The sequence below is a fragment of the Globicephala melas genome, chromosome X (genome assembly GCF_963455315.2).
Source record: "Globicephala melas chromosome X, mGloMel1.2, whole genome shotgun sequence".
Taxonomy (NCBI): Eukaryota; Metazoa; Chordata; class Mammalia; order Artiodactyla; family Delphinidae; genus Globicephala; species Globicephala melas.
The window spans coordinates 95,146,606-95,172,074 of NC_083335.1; the positions used below are offsets into that span (position 1 = coordinate 95,146,606).

General features: G+C 34.0%; 1 protein-coding gene across 1 annotated transcript in view; it reads right to left on the minus strand.

Annotated features, from left to right (window-relative positions):
- Positions 1 to 25,469, minus strand: part of CFAP47 (cilia and flagella associated protein 47) — a 471,409-nt gene that overhangs the window by 44,154 nt on the left and 401,786 nt on the right. Inside the window, 1 exon segment of the mRNA XM_070044670.1 lies at positions 7,952 to 7,982. Within this exon segment, the coding sequence (XP_069900771.1) occupies positions 7,952 to 7,982 (31 nt within the window).

Genomic DNA, 25,469 nt, shown 5'->3' on the forward strand with positions numbered 1-25,469 from the left:
AATAACCACTGACAGTGATGACCAAGAGAAGGGTTTTGAGCTTTACATTAATATTTAGAATATCTTAATGTGCCTTCCAGTCTTAATATTCTATGGTAACATTTTTCCTTATAAATAGAAAAGATAACTAAGGTTTTAAAAATTAATGTCAGGAAATTGAATATTTTCTTGGAAAGTAATTTTAATTTCAATTAAAATAATATCCCTTATTGATCAATTACCATATCTTCCTTGTTCTCTGCACTGCTAAGTTGTGTGTGTGTGTATGTAAAATCTCTCTCTTCACCTGCAGGAATACTCTATGATATAATGTCAAGCATTTGAGATTTACAAATTTAAATCTATGCTCTGATATTCATTAGTTCTGGGAAACTGGGAAAGTTATTTAAATTTCTAAGTGAGATTTTCCTCATATGAAAAAGGAAGCATATATACACATATATATATATATATATGAATATAATATACATACCAAGATTTTGCTATGGCAAAGGTACTATTTCAGATCCATCCAGATAATTCCATTTTGTACAGTATACATCGATTGTACACTGTTTTGTTCTTTCACTTATTCATTCAGAAAATACTCTGTGCCATGCATTGTAATAATGGATAAAATAGTGAAGAAAATAAATTCCTTGCTTTTCTGGATCATGCATTCCAGAATGTGTTGGGGGTGAGAAGTCAAACAATAAATAAAATGTATTATATGTATGGTGTTGTTAAGTAAAACAATAAAGAGTTAGAGAGTGATGTGGATGTTAATATAGGGTGGTCCAGGAAGGCCTCTCTGATAGGTGTCATTTGAGCAAAGCACCTAAGGAAGTCTGAGAAGCCTTGTAGACATCCATGGGGGGAATACTAAGATAGCAGGTGGCTATATGTGTCTGAATTTAAGGGGAAATTGAGGCTGGGGCTATCAATTTAAAAGTTGTTTGAATTCACTTGTGACTGAATGAGAGCTCATCAGGAACAAGTATGGACAGAAATGAAAAGAGAAGACAGCACCTTGGGCCTCTGGGAATTCAGGGGATAGGAACAGGGGAGAAAATGCAAAAAAGACTGAGGAGGCCTTACTAGAGAGATAGAAGGAGAATCAAGGGAGAATTGAATCCTGGAGGCCAATTGTTTCCAAAATGGTGAGAGATCAACTGTATCAAGTAGAGCTCATGAGCAAGATGAGGATGCACATAGACGATTAGATCTGGCAGTGTTATGTTACTGATGAACTTCAAAAGAGCAGAATCGGGCTTCCCTGGTGGCGCAGTGGTTGAGAGTCCGCCTGCTGATGCAGGGGACATGGGTTCGTGCCCTGGTCCGGGAAGGTCCCACATGCCGCGGAGCGGCTGGGCCCGTGAGCCATGGCCGCTGAGCCTGCACATCCGGAGCCTGTGCTCCGCAACGGGAGAGGCCACAACAGTGAGAGGTCCGTGTACCACAAAAAAAAAAAAAAAAAAAAAAAAAAAAAAAAAAGCAGAATCATCTGTAGACTGATGGGGAATAAAGTAAGATTAGCTTTTGCAATAACTTATAAGGGAAAATAATCTGAAAAAGAATCTATCTATCCATATCTATATCTATATATCTGAATCACTTTGCTGTACACCTGAAACTAACACAACATTGTAAATCAACTGTACCTCAATAAAAAAAAAAAAAAGAAAAAAAAGATAATGTATAAGAAATGAGGGCCATAAGTATAGACAACCTTTCAAGTTGTTTTGCCATAAAGAGGGATCAGAGAAATGGGATAGTACCTGGCAGGGATAAGGGGTAAAGAGATGCATGTCTTTTAACATTAAGAGGTATTATTGCATGCTTGCTATGTTGATAGGCATAATCCCACAAGAATTATTACACAGAAGACAGAGGAAAGAGCTGGAGAGCTCCACATAGTTGAGTAGGCGTGGGATTCAGTGAACAGGTAGAGGGCTGGCCATAAGAACACAAAGAGCTTTTCCAATGTAATGGGAGGAGAGGCAAGGCACATGGATGAAAATAAAATCAGGCTGGTCGAGCTAATGGAAGAACCAGACAATTAGATTCTGATTTGACTTTATATTCTTAATGAAATAGGAAGAAAGAATATCAGATGAGAGAAGGGGAGGAAATGCTGAATGTCAGTAGTAGTCATCAGGTTTCAATTCATTGCAGGAAATTTTACTAAAGGAAAAGAATGTGTCATCAAAAGTTCATCATTCACTCACAGTTTTATTTCTCTATCTCCTTTCTATCTATCCATCTCTACATCCATCAACCACTTTACCTATTGTAAAAGCCCCAAATTCTCTAAATCCTAAGAAGACATTAGTCCTCTCTCTGTTAGAATACTTATCTGTATTTCTGAAGCTAAGAAAATTGTATAAAATGACAGAAAAGAGAAATGGTACTGTAAGCCTTGGGTTCCATTTTACAAGCCCAGACCTTATAAAATATTTTAATTAGTTCGATTTTCATTCTCTTCATAGAAATATTCTAGTGGTAGAAGTAGGTCTAAATTTCAGGTTATAGAGATTTTTCTGAAGGGCAGGCATCCAGGCATCTTTGCATAACAAAAGCTATAGCTTTGTGTTTTACAATAAAATCAGCAGCTTCACTGACTAGCTTAGAAATCTGCTTGCTTTATGCTAAAAATCATAATTACAAATCTGTCTGATTGGAACCTGAGCTCATTTGTGTGGAAAATTGGTCATCTGACATAATAGGAAGGGAAATTTTATAAAAAACATGAAATTATGCTCAGCTGTCAACATAATTTAATCAACATTCATGACAATTATCTGGAGACCTGGGTATGCTTTACGTCAGGCAGCAGCACACATTAAATGCCACTAAACACTGAATTCTTGAAGACATTTTCCAATTCACAAGTAGCAACGTTTAAATTGAAAAAACATTTTTTTCTGCATAAAATATTTTTATTATTCATTGCCAAACTGCATGATATATGTTAACTAAAATCAACATGAGTCTTGGGAGCATGTGTGCAAGGGTTGGGTGGAGACTGTTAAGAATTATATACCTGATTTTCCTTTGCAAATTCGGTCACATTCAATCTGTTCAATGTATCATATATTAAGTTTATTTTACAACGCTAAAGTTAAATATCAGGACTAAACTATACATTAGTCAGTGATGTATTAATTAAGACTTCTGAGTAGAACTACATAATGTGTATATTCCTTTAAATTTTACAAATTACTGCTTCATTTTATTCTCCTGCATATCCTTGGTAATTGGTGTATAACAGTCTCCATAAATGTTTCTTGAATAAATATAAGAAAAAAATAAAATAAAAAATAAAATAAAATCAACATGAGACATAGCAATTATCTCTCATAAGGAAAAAAAATACGTCTCTTTTCTAAATGCTTATTTAGCTCTAATTATTAACAATCACATAAATTATGTATATTTTATCTTTTAAAAAGTAGATATTATAGATACCAAACATAGTGTATATCATTATCCTTCTGACTATTCTCTCTTATTATAATATGATATAATCCTTATCCATTATAAAAACATTTGAGATAATTATAAACATGCAGTTGTAAGAAATGAAAGTATGCTTTACTAAGTTATCTCCCATGGTAACATCTCGTAAAGCTATAATGCAATACAAAATCCAGAATGTTTACATTGAAATAGTGAAGATATAGAAGTTTCATCACCACAAGTATCCCTCTGGTTGACCTTTTACAGACATCCCTGCCTCCCCCACTACTCTAACCCTGAATACTACTATTCTCCATTTCTGTAATTTTGTCACATCAAGAATACTCTATGAATGGAATCATACAGTATATAAATCTGAGGGACTGGCTTTTTCACTCAGAATAATACCCTGGATATTCAATCAAGTTGTTGTACTTATCAATGCTTTGTTCGTTTCTATTGCTGAATACTACACAGCGGTATAGATATAACACCGTTTGTTTAACCATTCACACTTTGAAGGGCATCTAGGTTGTTTTCAGATTTTGGCTATTACAAATAAATCTGCTATGAACATTCATGCACATATTTTTGTATGACATAAATTTTTACTTTTCTGGGATAAATTCCCATGAGTGTAATTGTTGGATGGTAGGGTAATTGCATGTTTACTTTGATAAGAAACAACCAGTTTTCCAGAATGGCTATACCCTTTTACATTCCCACCAGCAATGTATGAGTGATCCAGTTTCTCTACATCTTTCCTAATACTTGATGTCACTATTTTTTATTTTAGCCATTCTGATAGGTTTGTAGTGAAAACTCCTTGTGTTTTTATTTTGCATTTCTCTAAAGATTAATGATGTTGAACATCTCTTCATGTGCTTATTAACGATCAGTATATTTTCAGTATAGGTGAAATGCCTATTCATATTCTTTGCCCATTTTCCAAAAATTGTATTATTAGTGAGTTTTCAGTATGTTTTATATATTCTAGATACTAACCCTTTGTCACATATGTGGTTTGCAAACATTTTCTCCCAGTTTATAGCTTTCCACTTTATCGTCTTCTCATGGGCTTTTACGGAGAAAAATATTTTAGTTTGATGTCCAATTTATTAATTTTTCCTCTTATGGAATTTTTTATTGGTTAAAAGCAAGAACTATTTGCTTAGCATTGTGTCAATTTTTGCATAAAGTCTGAGCATCCTGGCTGGAATTGCATTAAACCTATAAATCAAGTGGGATAGAACTGACATCTTTACTGTATTGAGTCTTCCAATTCATGAATAGAGTGGATCTCTCTATTTATTTAAATGTCATTTGATTTTGTCATTTTCAGCATACAAGTCCTGAACATGCTCTGTTAGATTTACTTCTAAGTAATTTATTTATTTGGAGAGATTACAAACAATATTAGATTTTAACTTTCAGTTTCCATATTTTCGTTGGTAATATATATAAATACGATTGATTCTTTGTGTGTCGTTCTTATTTACCATGACCTTGCTGAATTCACTTAATACTTCTACAAGCTTTTTTTTTTTTTTTTTTTAAGATTCCTTGTGATTTTCTGGTAGATAATCATGTGATATGAAGATAAGGACAGTTCATTTCTTTCTTTCATTCTATTTGCCTTTCATTTTCTTTACTTGCCTTATTGCACTGGCTGGGACTTCCAACAGCATGATAAATGCTGAGAGTGACATCCTTGTGTTGCTCCCTATTTTAGAGAGAAAGTATTCAATGTTTCATAACTGAAGGTGACACTATATTTTCTATACTGAATGACCTGTGATTTTTTTCCTTTATTCTTTTTAAGAGAGTAGATTACATTAATGAAATTTCAAATGCTCAACCAGCCTTTACATTTGGAATAAATGCCATCTGCTCATGGGTATATTTTTTTGTTATATATTTTGATGGGTTCATTTTATTAATATTTGTTGAAGATTTTTGTGTCTAATTTCAGGAACAGTATTAGTCTGTAGCTTTCTTTAATTGTGATGTGTTTCTAGTTTTTGTATCAGGGTAATGCTGTCCTCATAGAATAAGTTGGAAGGTGTTTTCTCGCCTTCTCCATCTTGGAATAATTTGAGAAAGATTGGTGTTAATTCTTTTTTACATGTTTGGTAGAATTTGCCAGTGAGGCCATTTGGGCCTAAAGATTTCGCCTTGGAAGTTTCCCAATTATTAATTTAATTTCTTTAATAGATGACTACTCATATGATCTATTTCATCTTTGGTGGATTTTGGTAGTTTGGAATTTACGAGAAATGGATCAATTTCTCCTAAGTTGTTGAATTTATGTGTTTATAGTTGTTCATAATACTGCCTTATTTTTCTAATGTCTTAGGTTATCTGTAGTGATGTTGCCATGGGTTACTTGAACATATTTTAGGATTTTAACTGATTTACAGTGTTTTTGAGTCTATCACTTCATACAATTTTCTTAGTTGTTTAAAATGGTAATTCAATATACATACGCAACTTACTGCTTTCCATAGGTATCAATGTTTAATTTGAATGAAATGTATCAATATGTACCTTATGTTTTAAAATGCACTCAGGATTTGTTTTAATCAGGTATGGTGAGACATACAGACACAGAAATGACTGTCATGAAGAAAGAAGTTTTATACTCACATATCCCTAGGAACGGGAGGCATAGCATGCCATGCAGGGACACATGGGGAATCATCAAAATTAGTCATGGGGTGAGGGAATGGCCAAGAGCTTTTACTGTGGTTTTCATGGGAAGGCTAAGCAGGTTTAGGATAGAGGGTATTTTCCTTACGATACATCACAAATTCTAGAAGATGGTGTGGTAAAGTTTTAGGATTTAGAAAGGAGTGAAAGTTGTGGTAAAAAAAAGAAAGTGGATGTACACTGCCACTGGGGATATGAATGTTGAGAATGAGGGATGACCTGGAAGAACAGGTGCTCATATGGTAACAGATACAAAGAAGGATAAATACATACTTATATACTTCCTGATGAAAGAAAGATAGATGGTGGTGGTAAGATCTCACACTCGCACTATGGGGATGAGACTTTAGAGATGGAAAAGAACGGATAACTTAGCAAATATACATTACATATAAGGATTTTCTAATGGCTTGAAAATAATCCATCAATTATTCAACATTCTCTAACTACCTAAACATAGGCATATACTTTGCTATATGTAAGCTTAGCATTCTTAAAACTCAGGTCTCATAAATAACAAACTAATGCCAAATGCTGAATTTGCTAACATACTCATGAATTGAGTGCTTGTCTGCAAGACAAATGTCTCAGCGTCTGCATTTTCCTCCTATTAGTTTCTTCCTGATAAGAAGTTTTGATAAAGATTACGGTACCATTTATATTTGATAATAAGATAAATAACACTCAAAGTTGGCATCTTCTGCTGTTATCGAGGGGATAGGGATTTCAGAACATGCCCACTTGCTACAGGAAAAGAAATCAATTAGAGCTACAAGAATTCAGGAAGAATACAAGTGGCAAAAGGTAATGAATGGTTGTGCCTAGTCAAATTGGGGAAATCCTAGAATGGATATTTTCCTAAAATGCATTCACCATATTTCTTTTATGAGTTAACTGAAAAAACAGAAATCTAATCCTTTCGTAAGATTAAATTTTGACTTGTCCACAGAGCTGGTGACAGTAGAGTTTCGACTGTGTACTCATGTCCTACACATGGAGACCATGACAACTTATATCCATCTGATTTTCCTTTTAGGCTTAAATATAAATAGGGGTGTCAGCTAAAAGAAGAAGAAAAAATAACAATTTCAGTTCAGGTGTAATTGGATTTTTGACATATCAGAGCTCTGATTACATCTGACAGATGCATATTGATTTTCATTTTAAGCTCTTCTTCTCCAACACACTTGGTAATTTCTGGAATTTTTTGCTTTAAATTAAATAAAGGTTTGAAGTGATAGAAGATTTTAATTAACTTCACTGACAATGTAATACCTACTCTGGAATTGGAGTCTGATATTATATTTTTTCATACAAAATAAACATAATGAGAAATATCATATTTATGTAGCATAAAGCAGGAATTTTGTTTTTTAGAATGCACCAAACAGGTCATAAGGTATGGCTTAAAACATGTTCTCACTTGTCAGAGTCTAAGAATTAAAACAAAAATGTGAAGTCTACAAAACTGCATTGTTTCTCATAAGTGACCCAAATGTGCTAAAGCTGTCACCGCCGTTACTCTCTCTCCACACTGTATTTACAGCTTCCATCTCTTGAGGCTCTTGCATAGAAGCTAATGCATTGTATGTTTTTCCATACCCGTGGATTCTGTGCCAGTGATCTTCAATAGTCTTACCCTGATTTCTTCTCTATCTCACACATGTGGATAAATGCCCAATGTTAAGCATGTTTTATGTTTTCCCCAAGACAGGCACTTGATACTTGATCCAAACATAATAAAAACATCATTAGACCAATAAAATGTGAAAGAGTATATTCCATTTACAAAACAAAATTTCACTCTCTAACTAACATCCTGTTGTATTCCAGAACTAGTAGAAAAGTATATAATTGACTTTTCATTTTACTTCTGAGCACTTTTATTCTAAATTTTTCTTTTTTATGCCTTATCTAGCACCTAAAGAAAAAAGGGTTCCATTTTTTAAAGAAAATATTTTAAACTTAACATCAAAATTAGCATAATTGTTCCAAAACAATTATCCTGATCCTATATAGATCAGTTTTTATTAATGTTACCAACAAAGAATGATAGAATCTTTGAGTTCTAACTTAATGGTCCTCATTTATAACCTCCCAACGAGTGTAGCAACATATTGTAAGAAGTCTATGCAAGACAGCCCCTCAGCAACCATTTGGACCCATCATCTGATGAGGAGTTCCTATTTCTTATGGTACTCAGTTCCTTCATGAAACAAAATTAGAAGGTTTTTCCTTGTTTGAGCCCCTAGTTCCACTGCTTAGAACTAACCAGTCTCTGGTTGAAGTTCTGCCCTCAGCAGGGATACAGAAAATTAAACTCTTGTCTTCCACACTTGGAGAAACTATTTTTCGAAGCTCATTATAATTTAACCCCTCAAGCACTAGACCCAGTTCTATATGTTTGCCAGTATTTTGCTAGTTATTCAGATTTTCAAGGACTTAACATCCTGACTATCTTGTCTCTGCTGGGTCCTTTGCTAGGCGGTCCAAAACCGGTAAGCTCAGCTATGTGTTATATTTCACCTATGATGAATGATTTCCTGGATCTCTAAATACTGTCCTTGAATTTCTAACTCCATGGACTACCTGCCCATTAGGACATCACCACTTATACCTAGATTATAACATGTTGTCTGTTGCTTTATCCTTAATGCAAGATTTTCCAGATTTCCAATTTCACTCTTTCCTAACAGGTATAATTATGTCTGGTTTCTGCAGCACCAGTGTAAATTCAATCAAGAGGTCTAGTTGGAGGTTTTGGCTACAAGTAGAATTGTCTAGCTATTTATCAGGTATTTACTAGCCATTTCCTAAGATATGACAAAGGATCCTTCATCAAGCAATATGCATGCAAAGAAGCAATCTATTTTCTAATATCTTAAAAGATAGCATGTTTAATAGACTCAAATTATCTAGGTATGATCTAATTAGTTCATAGCAATTACCTATATTCTCATACCTGAGAAAAGCAATTTTACTATCATGATTGAAATTTACTTTACATTTGTAGATAATCTTACTACAAAGTATGTTATCAAGAATGAAGGGACTTCTCTGGTGGTGCAGTGGTTAAGAATCTGCCTGCCAATGCAGGGGACACGGGTTCGAGCCCTGGTCTGGGAAGATCCCACATGCCGTGGAGCAACTAAGCCCACAAGCCACAACTACTTAGCCCGCGTGCCACAACTACTGAAGCCCGTGCACCTAGAGCCTGTGCTCAGTAACAAGAGAAGCCACCACAATGAGAAGCCCGCACACCGCAACAAAGAGGAGCCCCCGCTCACCACAACCAGAGAAAGCCCGCACGCAGCAACGAAGACCCAACACAGCCAAAAATAAATAAATTAATAAATTAATTAATTGAAAAAAAAAGAAAGAAGTAAGCCAAACCCAACAATGTGCTCCCAAGCCACACACCACATATTCAATTTATGCTACTGGTGCTTTGAACCCACACGTGAGACATTCTGATCTCCAAAATACTATGTCTTGAAGACCACAGTCAAACATTGTAGAATATTGAGATTAATTATACATTTGGTATTCTAGCATACTGACTTTCTCTTCCTGTTTTTTGTAATACATAAAGTTGCTTAATAGTCTATGGTTTTACGTAAGACATAGATGACATGGACTCCAACAAGACTCTGTCAGCAATTTATTATAGCCATCAGTGCAGGTTAATTCATGCATTCACTTTTTCCCTTCAGTAAGGACTTTTCTAGCCACCCTATTCAAAACTGCACCTCCAACACTATGACTGTCTTTAACCCCTTCCCCTGCCTATTTTCTCCCCCCCATCCTATTTGATCATTGTCTGTCTCTTTCCATGAGCATGTAAATCCCAGGAAGGCAGAGATTTTTTGTATATTTGGCTCCCTGTGTATCTACAGAACTTAGAACGGGATCTTAGCATATGGTAGTTCTTAATAAATATTAGTACTTAAATGGATTCAGCAAGGAACTGTTCTAGTTGCTGGGGATACTGTAGGAAATGAGACAGAAAATATCTCTCGCATCATGGAACTTAACTTCTAGTGGAGAAAAAGAAGAGAATAAATAGATAACTGCATAATAGATTTCAAGTTAATTATTTAGGGAGAATTAGTGGAGTGTGCTTTCAGAGCAAACTTCTCTAAAGAAGTGATGTTTAGTGGAGGCTTCAAGGATTTGGAGAAAGTTAAACAAGAAGTTGCGTAAGAGTGTTGCAACCAGAAGTGTGAGCAATGTAAAAGCTTAAATAGGAATTGGCTCAGAATGTTGATACAGTCAGTAGCTCAGTGAAGGGTGGGAAAGAGCAGAGAAGGTAAGGTCAGAAAGAAAAGCAGGGACCAGATCATGGGGGGCCTTTCTGACCTCACCTCCTAATGTTAAACTGGAAAACATGGGAAGGTTTTAAACAACATAGTGATACGACCCAATTTTTGTTTTACAAGAAATCGCTCTGTCTTCTGTGTGGAGATTAGAGTATGGTGTATACGACTGAAATACAGGAAGCAGTTGCAGTAGTTCGGGTGGTATAGTCTAGGGTGGAGGTGCTAAAAAGTGATCAGAATGAGATATATTTTTATGGCTTTGCTATCAGTATTTACTCATGGGCTGGAAATTTGCAATGAGAAAATAAAAGAAATCAAGTATGACTCCTAGGTTTTTGGAAAGATAAACTGGATAAATAATGGTGCCATTGACTAAGATGAAGAATTATTCGGGGAATAAACTAGCATGGGTGAGGAGACAGGTATATCAAGCATAATATTTAGTAAGAGATACCTGTAAGATATCCATGTGAAGATGAAAACATGCAGCTGAAACTCAGGAGGAAGTTTAGAGTTGGAGATATAAATTAAGAGGCCATGTATAGATGGTATACACAGGCTGAAAAAAAAATGTCCAGGAAGATATTATAACTGGGGAAGAGACTGGGATAAGCCCTAAATCAAGCCAACATCTAGAATTCTGATAGCAGTTAAGAGACAGAAAAGAAGATTTAGAGGAACTGAACAATGACATCGGAGGAAAACTAAAGCCAAGTGAATATAACATTTTAAGGAGAAAAAAAGACAACTACACCAAAGGCTACTGAGAGATAAAGTAAGATAAGGACATAGCACTGACCTACAGATAATGAAACATAAAAGTCGTGATTTCCTAGACAAAGGCAATTTCAGTCAAACTGTCAAGACTAAATCTTCACTGAAGGGAGTTTGAGAATTGGAGAAAAAGAAGTCAAGACATTCTGTACAGCAAAGGAAACCATCAATAAAATGAATGGCAACCTACTGAATGGGAGAAAATATTTGCAAATCATATATCTGATAAGGGATTAATATCCAAAATATATAAAGAATCCATACACTCAATGGCAAAAACAAAAAACAAAAAAATCCCATAAACCCCAAAAAAATCTGATCACAAATGGGCAGAATATCTGAATGGATATTTTTCCAAAGAAGACATACAGATGGCTAATAAGTACATGGAAAGATGTTGAACATCACTAATGCAAATCAAAACCGCAGTGAGATATAGCCACATGCCTGTTAGAATGGCTATCATCAAAATGATATGAGATAACAAGTGTTGGTGAAAATGTGGACAAAAGGGAACCCAACACAATGTCCTAAGTGCCCACTGATGAATGGATAAAGAAAATGTGGTATATACAATGGAATAGTATTTAGCCATAAAAAGGAATGAAATCTTGCCATTTGCGACAACATGGATGGATCTCAAGGGCATTACACTAGGTGAAATAAGTTAGAGAAAGATAATACAATATTATCTCACTTATATGTGAAGTCTAAAACAAAAACAAAAACAAGCTCATAGATACAGAGAACAGATTGGTGGCTGCCAGAGGGGGGTGGGGGGGCAAAATGGGTGAAGGGGGTCAAAAGGTACAAACTTCTAGTTATATAATAAATAAGTCCTAGGGATGTAATGTACATCATGGTGACTATAGTTAATAGTACTTTACAGTATATTTGAAAGTTGCTAAGAAAGTAGATCTTAAAAGTTCTCATCACAAGAAAAAAGTTTATTTGTAACTATTGTGTGGTGACAGATGTTAACTAGACTTATTGTGGTAATTATTTTGCAGTGTATACAAATATCAAATCATTGTTGTACACCTGCAACTAATATAATTTTATATGTCAATTATATCTCAATTTAAACAAAGAAGTAGAGACAATGAGTATAAACAACTCTTTCTAGGAATTTTACTTCAAATAAGAAGACAAAAATGGATTGGTAGCTGCAGAGGCCAAAAGATCAAGGTGTTCATTTAAAATATATTAATATTATAACATGCTGGTAAGTACTGTGAGAATCTCCAGTCAATGGAAACACCGTAGATATAGGTGAGATGAAAGATAATTGAGAGGTAAGGTTGTTGTATAAATTAGGAGAGGTGGGATCTGGGGATCAAGTGGAGGGGCTGGCTTGTGACAGGAGCACAAACCATTTGGCCCTAGTAATGGGAGTAAAGTCAGAGTTTTTTTTGTTTTGTTTTGTTTTTTTCTTTTTCTTTGTCCTTCAGCGATAATCAGCTATATGTGTGCAAATGTAGAAAGGGCAGAGAGTTAGTGTCTGATGTAGCAGACTAGATCATTTTTCCTGATAACTCTTTATTATAATTATATAATTATAATTTTACTCCTCTTTATTATAATTATATAATCATGGCCATACTTTTATGTTTCCCATGTTAAGGTAGGGAAAATACATCTCCCACTTCCACTGATATTAAACATACATTAATTTGAACAATGGAGTGTGGGTGTAGGTGAAATATGCAAATGAGATCTTAAGAAGTATTTTGTATTTCCACTTGCCCTCTTGTGCCTCTTCCAGCCACAATAAGAACATATTCTAGGTATGTTCCAGAACGAGTAAACCTATCGAGCAGTCCTGAACCTGAGGCACAATCTAAAGAAGAGCTGCCCAGCTGATCAGCAGATCCATGAGCAAGAAAAATAAATGTTTCAGGTTATAAGACATTGACATCATGGGGTTGTTTGTTATGCAGTTTTAATGCAGCAATTACTGACTAATTCACCATGGCTGTGGTTCTGCCTAGTGAACAGAAGGAGGAAGATAGACAAAAGAGTTGAAAGCATAAAGAAGGAAGTGACTATAATGACAGACAGAAGGTTCTGACCCTTCACAGAAGTTTTGGCTATAAGTGTTCAATATACGAAAATGCATGTACTTGTCATCACAAAGATCTTATAATGGAATTTGTCCAATGCCTTGTGGAAAATGAAGAACATAATTATTACATATTTCTAAGATGTAAGAGTTTAGTAAAACAAAATTAGGTTAATGTGTTAGAACTTGCTCTTAATCTACCCATGCTGTTATTACTCTTCATGTTTGTTTTTATTGTAAATATTCTACATGATTTTAATGATATGTCAATAACTTTTTTAGGAATTAAAATAGCTGTCTAGCCTTAGAATTCTCCTTGTTCTACTTTTTGTATGGTAACAACCAAACTCAATTTATCATCACAATATCATCCTAAATTTACTTAACATAAAAGACTCACATAATCTTACAGAAATTATAAAACATGCCATAGATTTTTAATAATAAAATTCAAAACTCTTTGGTGTTTGGAATAATTCCAGAGATTATATTATCCAACAGACTTTAAAAAAATTTTACTCAGAAATGCACAACTATAAAAACTAAGACAGTAACATTGGTACAATATGATTAACTAACCTACATACTTAATTCAGATAACATCAATTATTTCACTAATGTTATTTTATATCACAGGATCCAGTCCTAGATTCTACATAACATTTAGATCCCATGTCCCCTGAGTCTCCTTCAATTTGTGAGTCAGCCTTTCCTTGTCTTTTATGACCCTGACACTTTTGAAGAGTACTGATAAGTTGTTTCATAGAATACCCCTCAGTTTGAGTTTCTCTGATGTTTTCTCATGATAAGATTGAGGATATATATTTGGAGGAAAATACCAGAGAGATTATTTTCCCTTCTCAGTGTCCAATAATCAGGGGATACACAGTGTTGATATATTTTATTACTGGTCATATTAATCTTTATTATTTGGTTAAGGTGATATCTGCCAGGTTCTCCAATGTAGACTTAGTATTTCCCCTTTGTTTTTAATAAATACTTTGTGGAACTACTTTGAGATGGTGCAAACATTCCCTTTTTCTTTGAATGTTCACCTTCTAATTTGTTCATCCGTCAGTGGACCTTGTTTGTACCAATTATGTATTTAGTACTTCTTCAAGACCCTAAAACATCCATTTGACTATATTTGTTTGAATCTAAATCTGAGTTTTCTCTTCTGTTCATTTGACCTCTATGCCTGTTTAGCCAATACAAATTAGTGTAGTTTTTAGGTCCACAAAGGATAATTATTCAAAAGTTTCTCCAGCCTTGTCTGGAGTGCCAGTGAGTTTTTAGGGGGTTAAGCTTCTAAGAGGGTAACACTGTCCCTCTATCTTAAGCCCTTGGGATCTTTCTACTCCTTTATCAGTGCACATTCAGTATCCCAGTTCTCCAAACTTCTTAGCTGAACTCTTCTTACAAGTGTGCCACTGTAGCTTTATCCACAGATAAAACTACTTTGCCTCTAGTATCTCTCTGCAGGTACCCAGTCCTTGTTCAGATTTTGAGCCAACCGATTCCGACTTTAACTCTGATTTTTTTTTTTTAAATTATAACTTTTCCATTTTCCCGTCTTTTCATTGTTGCTATGAGTGTGAACAGTGCTTTTTTCCAATGCTAAACATTTAAACATTGCTGAGCAGACATGCAAATGCCAAGTGACAGATTTTTAAAATGAGAAAACTTAAAAGGTCTAGAAGACGTCTCTTGTCTAATTGGTGGCAGAGTAGAGTTCACAATAACCATATCAGCAAAACACTATTTATATGAACCTTTTACTGGGTCATTAAAATATTTTATTACAAAGAAACTTTCTCTGAAACATATTTCTCTTAAATGGTATTTATGATAATGGAATTTTGTTTATACAGTGATACCTAAATATGTACTAATTTTTAATCCATTTTGGTCTGTTTCTCTTCTGGAGATACTTATTTTCTGAAGTCATATTAGTAAAAAACTGTTTTAAATGTAGCAGCTTTTATTTCTGGATGAAATGGATTTTAACTGGTAAGAAATTATTTATATATTCTTTTAAGATACTGGTGTTTTATACTTCACTAAATATCCATGAATAATAACTGAGAAAACATGGTTGTTGTCATTAAAACTATTAAATTCTAAAATACAAATCCTTTGAGGATGTAACTTCTAGTGATTATAGCAAAAATTCCAAAATTAGAATAACTTCCATATTAATAATGAAAGCAGTAGCAACAACAATAAAAGCAAAATTATTATCCTATAAATTTGTATATCCTTCTACATGTATAAAATGCTTTGAGACAGAGTTTTGGCTTCACATTTATTATCTAGATTAATGCTGAATTAGAATATTGTCATAAATCATCACTAGTATAACTCATATTGCTTAAAGATATACTTTCTCATTTTGAGGATTATGCATAATACTTTATATAAAAATATAACAACATAAAAAGAAGAAAAATTGTACATTTTTATTCTGGAGAAGGATTTTGGCTTTCATTCACTGGCAATAATATAACTGAGTTGTAACTATGAAATCCTCTCTTGAGAATTTTGTGAAGCCATTATGTGAAAATAAGCATTTAAGGTGAATGGTAAGTGTCAGCATTTAAATATTATAGACTGGTAATATAACAAGAAAAATTAAATGACTTACCAAAAGCACATATAAAACTGTAAGAATTACTGTTTTAAGATGGATTAATATAGTCAATGATAGAATTGTGTTCTTACTTCCCAAATATCCTATGCTGATGATGGGCTATATTTTATGCAACATCAAAATTAATAATTTATATTGCTGGTTTCTATTGTGTCATATTGAGAATAGAGAAAGGGACTGGCCATATTAGATATAAATACAATGCCACAAAAATCACAATTTTAAAAAAGGTACTGGCTAGTTATAACCAAATTAATTAATGAAGTAACATATAGAATGACCATAAAGAGATCTGGAAGTATGCATTTATGAATATATTATCTTATTAACATATGCATCAATTAATTAATATACTAAAATACTGAATATATTAAAGTTAATATACTCAAATATGCATCACTATATTATAATTATCATAATACATCTTCAAATAAATTAACTTATAAATTATTATTTAGTTATATAAATTTTAATAATTAATATATAACTTATATATTAATGGTGTTTCCATTCAGTGGGAAAGGGCTGGTTTATTTCACAAATGATACTATCACAACTTGCTATCTAGCTAAAGGAAAAAAACAAATGGGAAATTTTGCACACCAAATATAATACAAAGATAAATTCCAGATGAATTATATATTTAAATATATTTTTTAAACTCTACAAGTCTTGCAAAAAAATTTACTAGTCTATTTTCACAATGCTTGAAGGAGAAAATCTTTCTAACCAAGACAGGTGACCCAGGGAATATAAAAGACAGGACTATTTAATCATAAAATTGCAAAAAAACTTATGGGAAAAATGCTACAATCAAACATAATAAACAAATAATAGATTGAAAGAAATATCTCTCAGTGACATATCAAAAATGTTTTTTTAAACTGAATAGGAGGGAACACTCTCAAATTCATTCTATGAAGCCACCATCACCCTGATACCAAAACCAAAGAAACCACAAAAAAAAAATTATACACCAATATTTTTGATGACTATAGATGTAAAAATCCTCAACAAAATAGTAGCAAAATGAATCCAACAATACATCAAATGGATCATACACCATGATCAAGCTGGATTCATTAGGGGTTGCAAGGATGGTTTGACATATGCAAATCAATCAATGTGATACACCATATCAGCAAAAGAAAAGACAAAAACTACATGCTCATCTCAATAGATGAAGAAAAAGCATTTGACAAAATTCATATTTTTTTATACTGTTAAAATGGCCATATTACCCAAAGCAATCTATAGATTTAATGTGATCCCTATCAAAATACCCATGACTTTTTTTTTTTTTTTTTTTGCTGTACGCGGGCCTCTCACTGCTGTGGCCTCTCCCGTTGTGGAGCACAGGCTCTGGACGCGCAGGCTCAGCAGCCACGGCTCACAGGCCCAGCTGCTCCGCGGCACGCGGGATCCTCCCGGACCAGGGCACGAACCCGCGTCCCCTGCATCGGCAGACGGACTCTCAACCACTGCGCCACCAGGGAAGCCCCCCATGACATTTTTAATAGAACTAGTAGAACAGATAATCCTAAAGTTTATATGGAACAACAAAAGACCCAGAATTGCCAAGGCAATCCTGAGGAAAAAGAACAAAGTTGAAGGCATAACCGTTCAGACTTCAGACTATACTACAAAGCTACAGTAATTAAAACAACATAGTATTGGCACAAAAACAGACACATAGATCAATGTAATATCAATAGAACAGAGAGCCCAGAAATAATCCCAACCCACACAACTATGATCAATTAATCTATGACAAAGGAGGCAAGGACATAGAATAGAGGAAAGACAGTCTATTCAACAACTGGTGTTGGGAAAACTGGAAAGCTACATGTAAATCAATGAAATTAGAACACCCCCTTACATCATATACAAAAATAAACTCAAAATGGTTTAAAGACCTAAATATAAGACATGACACCATAAAACTCCTAGAAGAGAACATAGGCAAAACATTCTCTGACATAAATCATAGCAATATTTTCTTAGATCAGTCTCCCAAGGCAAAAGAAATAAAAGTAAAAATAAACTAATGGGGCTTAATCAAACTTAAAAGCATTTGCATTGCAAAGGAACCAATCAACAAAATAAAATGACAACCTATGAAATGGGAGAAAATATTTCCAAATGATGTGACTGACATGGCATTAATCCCTAAAATATACAAACAGTTCATACAACTCAATGTTGAAAAAGTAAACAACCCAACCAAAAATTGGGCAGAAGACCTAAACAGACATTTCTCCAAAGAAGACATACAGATGGCCAACAGGCACATGAAAAGATGCTCAACATAGCTAATTATTAAGAAATGCAAATCAGAACCACAATGAGGTATCACCTCACACCAGTCAGAATGGCCATCAACAAAAAGCCTACAAATAATAAATGCTGGAGAGAATGTGGAGATAAGGGAACCCTCCTACACTGTTGGTGGCAATGTAAATTGGTATAGCCTCTATAGAAACAGTACAGAGGTTCCTTAAAAAAATAAAAATAGAGGTTCCATATGAGCTAGCAATCCCACTGCTGGGCATGCATCTGGAAAAGATACAAACTCTAATTCTAAAAGATACATGCACCCCAATGTTCACAGCAACACTATTTACAATAACCAAGACATGGAAACAACCCAAGTGTCCATCAACAGATGACTGGCTTAAGAAGATGTGGTTTAGGGGGCTTCCCTGGTGGCACAGTGGTTAAGAATCTGCCTGCCAATGCAGGGGACATGGGTTCGAGCCCTGGTCTGGGAAGATCCCACATGCCGCGGAGCAACTGAGCCCGTGAGCCACAACTACTGAGCCTGCGCATCTGGAGCCTCTGCTCTGCAACAGGAGAGGCCGCAACAGTGAGAGGCCCGCGCACCGTGATGAAGAGTTGCTCGCCGCAACTGGAGAAAGCCCTCGCACAGAAACGAAGACCCAAAACAGCCAAAAAATAAATAAATAAATAAATAAATAATTTTATTTTAAAAAGAGGAAAAAAAGATGTGGTTTACACACACACACACACACACACACACACACTAGAATATTACTCATCCATAAAAAAGAAAGAAATATTGCCATTTGAAGCAACATAGATGGATGTAGAGAATATTATACTTAGTGAAGTAAGTCAGACAGAGAAAAACAAATATATGGTGTCACTTATATGTGGAATCTAAAACATAATACAAATGAATCTATATAGAAAACAGAAACAGACTCACAAACATAGAAAAAAAAATTATGGTTACCAAAGAAGAAAGGGAGGAGGGGAGGGATAAATTAGGAGTATGCAATTAATGGATACAAACTATTATACATAAAATAGATAAGCAACAAGAATTTACTATATAGCACAAGAAACTATATTCAGTATCTTATGATAACCTATAATGGAAAAATATATATATATAACTGAATCACTTTGCTGGTACAACTGTAACTAACACAATATTGTAAATCAACTGTGCTTCAATTAAGAAGTTTTTAAATTAATGATATGGAAAAGTTTTACAAATTAATGGCAGATGTAAAACAACGCAGTATCATTAAAAATTGGCAAAAGTTATGAAAATACAATTTACAAAAAGTCAAATGTAAACATTAATGTTAGATCTGAAAGTTCTGCTTCCTGGAACCCAATGGACTTCTTAATTAGCCAACTGAATGGCTTCATGTTGACAACAGAGGCATTAATTTTCAAAGAAGGGGATGTTACCTAACATTTATCTATCTGTCTACCTACATATCTATATTTAAATAAAGCTAAAATAGAACACTGACATTTTTAAAAATCACATAAAAATGACACTAACTAAAATTATATCTGATTAGTTTCAATTAGATATAGAAAATTATGTGGAAAAACAAAGGCCTGATGTTTTAAAGAAAAATATAAATGGAGCAACACAGTTAAATGTATCTTCCCTATGTGCTTTTCTGCCAGGAATCTTTATCTAACCAGAAGTAGGATTCCCTAACATTGCAATTACTCTGTGGACAACAATCTAAATTAAGGCTCTAAATATTTTCTTTTAAATTGAAGATAAAATTTAATTATCCCTTACAGAAATTATTTCACGGTATAAAATGTTTTGAATAGTGTGATAATCCTTTTACTATTGCATCATGGAATATCAAGAGTACTAAAGCGATATGATAGTCATTGTATGAGTACTTTTAATTATATTACCCTTTCTCATTAAAATGACTAAAGGTTTTCTACTCTCGAGTAAAATGTTATTTTAAGCAAAGCCTTTTTTGTTATTTGGGAAGCAATAAGAGAAAATATAATAGTGAGCTGTTACACTTAAAATCAGTAATAAAATATTGAGTATAAATGATCATAAAGGTAGCTTATATTATGTGAAAACAAATTGTATATTTTCTGTTGCTCTAATATCACAAAAAGAATGAGATATATTGCTAATACTGTCACTTTTTTTAAAAGGTGATCTAAAGTGGTTTTAAGCATGATTTGTCCATTAGAACACATGCAAAAAACATTTAAAAAATAAAATTTAAATGTTTTTGAAGGCACAAATCTGCTGAACTAGTGAAAATACATAAAATGACATTGATACAAAGATGCACTATCACAGAAATGTCATTTCTTCTTATATGTATAGAGTTATAATTTAAATTATAAATTTAAAATAATTCCAGTAAATATTCTATCAGGTTTTCTCTGGAGGTAGTCAAGTTTATTATAAGGTTCCTACAGATAAATAAATAGGGAAGAACAGCTAATAAAATCTTAGAATGGAAAAGCAATATGCAAGAGCCATCTTCACCACATATTAAAGCACATTATAAAGACTCTCTAATTGAAACAGTGTAGTTTTGGCTCTAAAAGACAGATCAGTAGAATAGTAGAGATAACCCAGAAAGGACCCAAGTACATATGGCAGTGTAGTCTATGATAATGTTGGCATGTCAAATCAGTAGGGATAAGATGGGCTTTTAAATAAATCTTGAAGAAATAGATAGCCATTTGGGTAAATTAGGTGGAGAGAAACACCATGTTCTTGGATTGAAAGACTCAATAACTCAGTATTTCTAGATGCCAGTTGCCCCCAAATCAAAGTATACTTTCAATACAATTCAAAGTCCTCACGGGGGTATGTGTGTGTATCTGTGTTCCTGTGTGTGTTTGGAAATTAACTAGCTGATTTTGAAATTATTATGAAAGTGCAAAGGATCTAGAATAACTAAGAAAATGTTGAAGAAGAGGAAAAATTTGAAGGATTTACGTTACTACGTGTTAAGACTTGCCATATAGCTATAGTAAAGACATACGGTATTGCTGCAAAAATATATGAATAGACAACTAGAGATGAATAGAGTACAGAAAGAGACTCATACACATTCTGCCAGTGGATTTAGGAGAAAAGCGTCAGTGCAATTTAAGGACGGAAAGGATGGCTTTTTCTTTAAATGGTGCTAGGACAATTAGGTATACATAATGAATAAAATGAACCTTGACTCTGATATCTTATCATATTTTAAATTATTGATATAAGTATCAGGAAAAGTGAATAATGCTTCAAGTAAAAAGAGGAATATATCTTCATGACTTTATGTCCCAAGCTATCAAGATTATTGCCAGTATACAGTACCTAGATATCAGCTTTCTGGGAGAATTGCCTTCAGCTGAAGACAGTCACCTGACCAAGGTTAAACTCCTTTCCAGGATTAGACTACATTTCATGATGGATTGATGGGATGGGGGATGGGAGGGTTGTGGGTGAGGAAATGAGATATAAAATTCTGGCTTCCTCATCCCAAATTGGGGAAACTCTGAAGAACTATCCTAGTTTCGGTGCTTGCCAGGGTGTGAAATGACACCTTTGTCCCCACCTCCCTTTGTTAAGCTTTGCTTCATCCTCTTCTTCCCCCAGTGCTGTGGGTCCGCATACACTTCTCCCTAATACAATTCCTGCATGCTAACCTCCTTGTCAGAGACTGCTTCCCAGGAAAACCTTTTTGGCAACAGTGACATTTAAGATACTCCTGAGTGAAAGCTGGACAGATATTTAAAATTTTTATTTTATTATTTACTGATTGACGTTTTAAAGTTGTCTTCTATTTATAACAGTATTTTGTAGTTGAGTAAGAGCCCAAGCCCTATATTCAAACACAAGCTCCAGCACATACTGTGGGTGTGATCTTGGATATAACTCCTGCACGTCTCAGTATACTCATCTCTAACATAGGGTTATTAATAGAATCTATCTCATAGGGTTGTTGTGAAGACTAAATGAATTAATATTTGTGAAGTGCTTAAAATAGTTCCTGGAACAGAGTACATTGCTACTGCTCATGACAAGTGACACTGCTTTCTACTAAAATACAATTAGGTAAATTATTATATAGGTAATACAAGGGAATGCCAAAATTTGTGAAAGTGGTATATGAATTTACTGATTTTTTAAAATTAAAATGTTGAATGAATAGAATATGTAAAGGATTAGGGATATCGAAAGGAAGAACAAGGTTGCATTATTTTTTAAATATAGTTATAGATATCTACAAAGTTGGATACTCTTAAAATATAGATATAAATACAGAAATAGATATCTACTGTCCTGTAAGATATCCTTTTCTAGAAAAGGTATTCACCAAGGTAACAAGACTCTTTCATCAACGAGTAGTTGATGAAAATTAAAATCATTTGTCTCATAACTGTTTCACCTAAAAAACAAATGGATTTCAGAAGAAAAATAACTGCTATTTATTTCTTTGCTCATTTTTCAGAAATATATTTCCTGGCATGTACTGGCAGTGTACTAGGTCTTGTTTCATCTAAAACTGAAGAAAATCAGGAATCCATCTTTGGGTTTACCTATTTTCACCTATACAAGTAATACTAATAAACAATACTTGTATATACCTTTAGTGTTTAGACATTTCTTCACATGCACAACTGTGTTTGTTCTTCAAAAAATATCCTATTAGGTAAAACTGATTTTCATTCTTTCTGATGTCCAAAACAGGGTCTAGAAAGTACAGAAACCAGCTCAAGCTAACACAGCTTTTCCACATCACAGTCAAAACCAGAACACAGATTCTCACACTGCAAGTCTAATGCCCTATCCCTGCAGCTTGACTCCTTTACTAAAGTCCTACGTCTAATTTTATACATATATAGATTTGTAAACTAGTACCTTACTCCCTAGCGCTACACTATGATATATAATAATGCTAATCCACTGCCCCCATTTTTTTTAAACTATCACAGTCAGAGGACCCAGGAAAATGTTTCAGCTAAGACTGTTTTCTCAAGAGTTTAATCTTGATTTTGCTTCAGTGACATTTGATTACTTCCTAGTAAAAGAGAAAAGGAACACTGCAACTCTTATACATGTATCACCATTGCAGAAGGATGGCTTCTGAGATCACAATTCACCTATACTCTTGTCTCATTTTTGGTTACTCGACCTAATTAGATGTGTACACAAGAATGAGCTTCAAACTGAAAACCTGGCAGGTTAAGATTCTTTGCTGACAGGAAGACCCTTTTTTTAAATTTTTTTTTTTTTTAACTCCTGTCTAGTTTCTGTCACCAGTTTTGAAAGAAAGATAATGAAAAGAACAGTGAAACTACTAAAAACAAAATGAAGTATAGCCCAGAACTCATTCTAAGGAAGAAAAATTCTAGGAAAACAAAAATGTTTCCTTGGAGGAATGAAATGGACGTGAACATCTTTTTCCAATGTAAAAAAAAAGTGTCAATGGCTAGAGTTCTTGTCTTGGTATGTATGTATGTATGTATGTATTTATGTATGTATCTATCCATCCATCCATCTATCCATCTATCGTTCCATCAACCCACCCACCCACCCATCCAATTTTATTAAGGGATTTCAGCAATGCAAAGGAACTTAAAATTTCAGAAAGAAGTTAATATGAGGAGTATTTGCAGAAATTATTTTTATCCATGTCCTTTTGTCACATATAGAACAAAATGTTGGTAAAGTCAGGCTGTGACTGGGATGATGCATAGACTAGCTTACCATGGACTGAAGCAGCAGCATTCACATTTGAGGAATATATACTAGTCTTACCAGCTATCACTTGGTTTCCCTTTAATGCCTAGCACTTAACTGAATTGAACTGAACGCACTGTCACATTACTTGGCAAACTGGACGATACAAGTTTAGAACCTCTCCACTCAATCAATTCATCTGAGATCATGTAGATGTAGAAAGACTTAGTTTTAAGGATACAAATGCTTTATATGGTATATGAGATTTTCCCTAGAAGCAATCTTTACAATATGGTCAATGAATCCCAAAGTCTCTAAAAATGCCAATAGCAGTGTAAGAAACAGAGATTCCATTTCTGTTGTACCCTTACTGTTTATGCTCCCCAAATCATCAGGGATATCCATAAAACTAATATAATACCATATAAGAATACCAGAGCAAATAACAAATTTCTTGAAAATAAACAAACCCCTTTGGAGATTTTATTATATGAGCAGCAGAGACTATATTTGGAACTGTCAACCCACTGCACAGTCAGGGTGGTCCATTGCTAGTTGAAAAATCTAGCAAAGACGGCATTAAATTTGAAAAACATTTGAAGACAGCAAGAACAATATAAATTATAATTAAGAAAGTACGCTTAGGGACTTCCCTGACGGTCCAGTGGCTAAGACTCTACTCTCCCAATGCAGGGGGCCTGGGTTCGATCCCTAGTCAGGGAACTAGATCCCACATGCCACAACTAAGAGTTCACATGCCTCAACTAAAGATCCTGCATGCTGCAACTAATGATCCCACATGCTGCAACTAAAGACTCTGCATGCTGCAACTAAAGATTCCGCATGCCGTAACTAAAGATCCGGCACGCCACGATGAAGACCCCGCACACGGCAATGAAGATCCCACATGCTGAACTAAGATCCGGCGCAGCCAAATAAATAAATAAATATTTAAAAATAAATAAATATCTATGTACCAAACAGCATTGCCTTAAAATATACAAAGCAAAATTTTAAAAAGAGAAAGTACATTTATAATTTTTCAAATCTGAAGATTTTAAAATAGAACACAATGTTGGTCTCTGTGTTGCATAGAAATTACATTATATATAATTGCTAACTGGATTATTTAGTTAGTTTTTAATTTGAAAATATCTTAAAAATTACTTGCAGCAGAATAAAGAACCAGGAATTTAAAAAGAAACAAACAAAAAATAAGCAGTCATTGCAATATATAAGTAGTCCAAAATTAGTAAACAAAGATGAAAATTTTATAAACTAATACAATAAGATAGTTGACTTTGGTAAAAGAAACAATAATTTCCATAATTCCCATACTCTATGTTTACAGTGGATGATTCCCTGCCATTTTATTAATTTATTTACCTTTTGACCACCTTTACCCATTATTTGTATTATTTAAATAAGAGAACTGCCACTGGAAACTTTATGTTTTTTTCATGGAAAAACGAACTTTATTAATATTTATAAATACTGTGCTCAAAAATATTGAGAAAGGGCTTC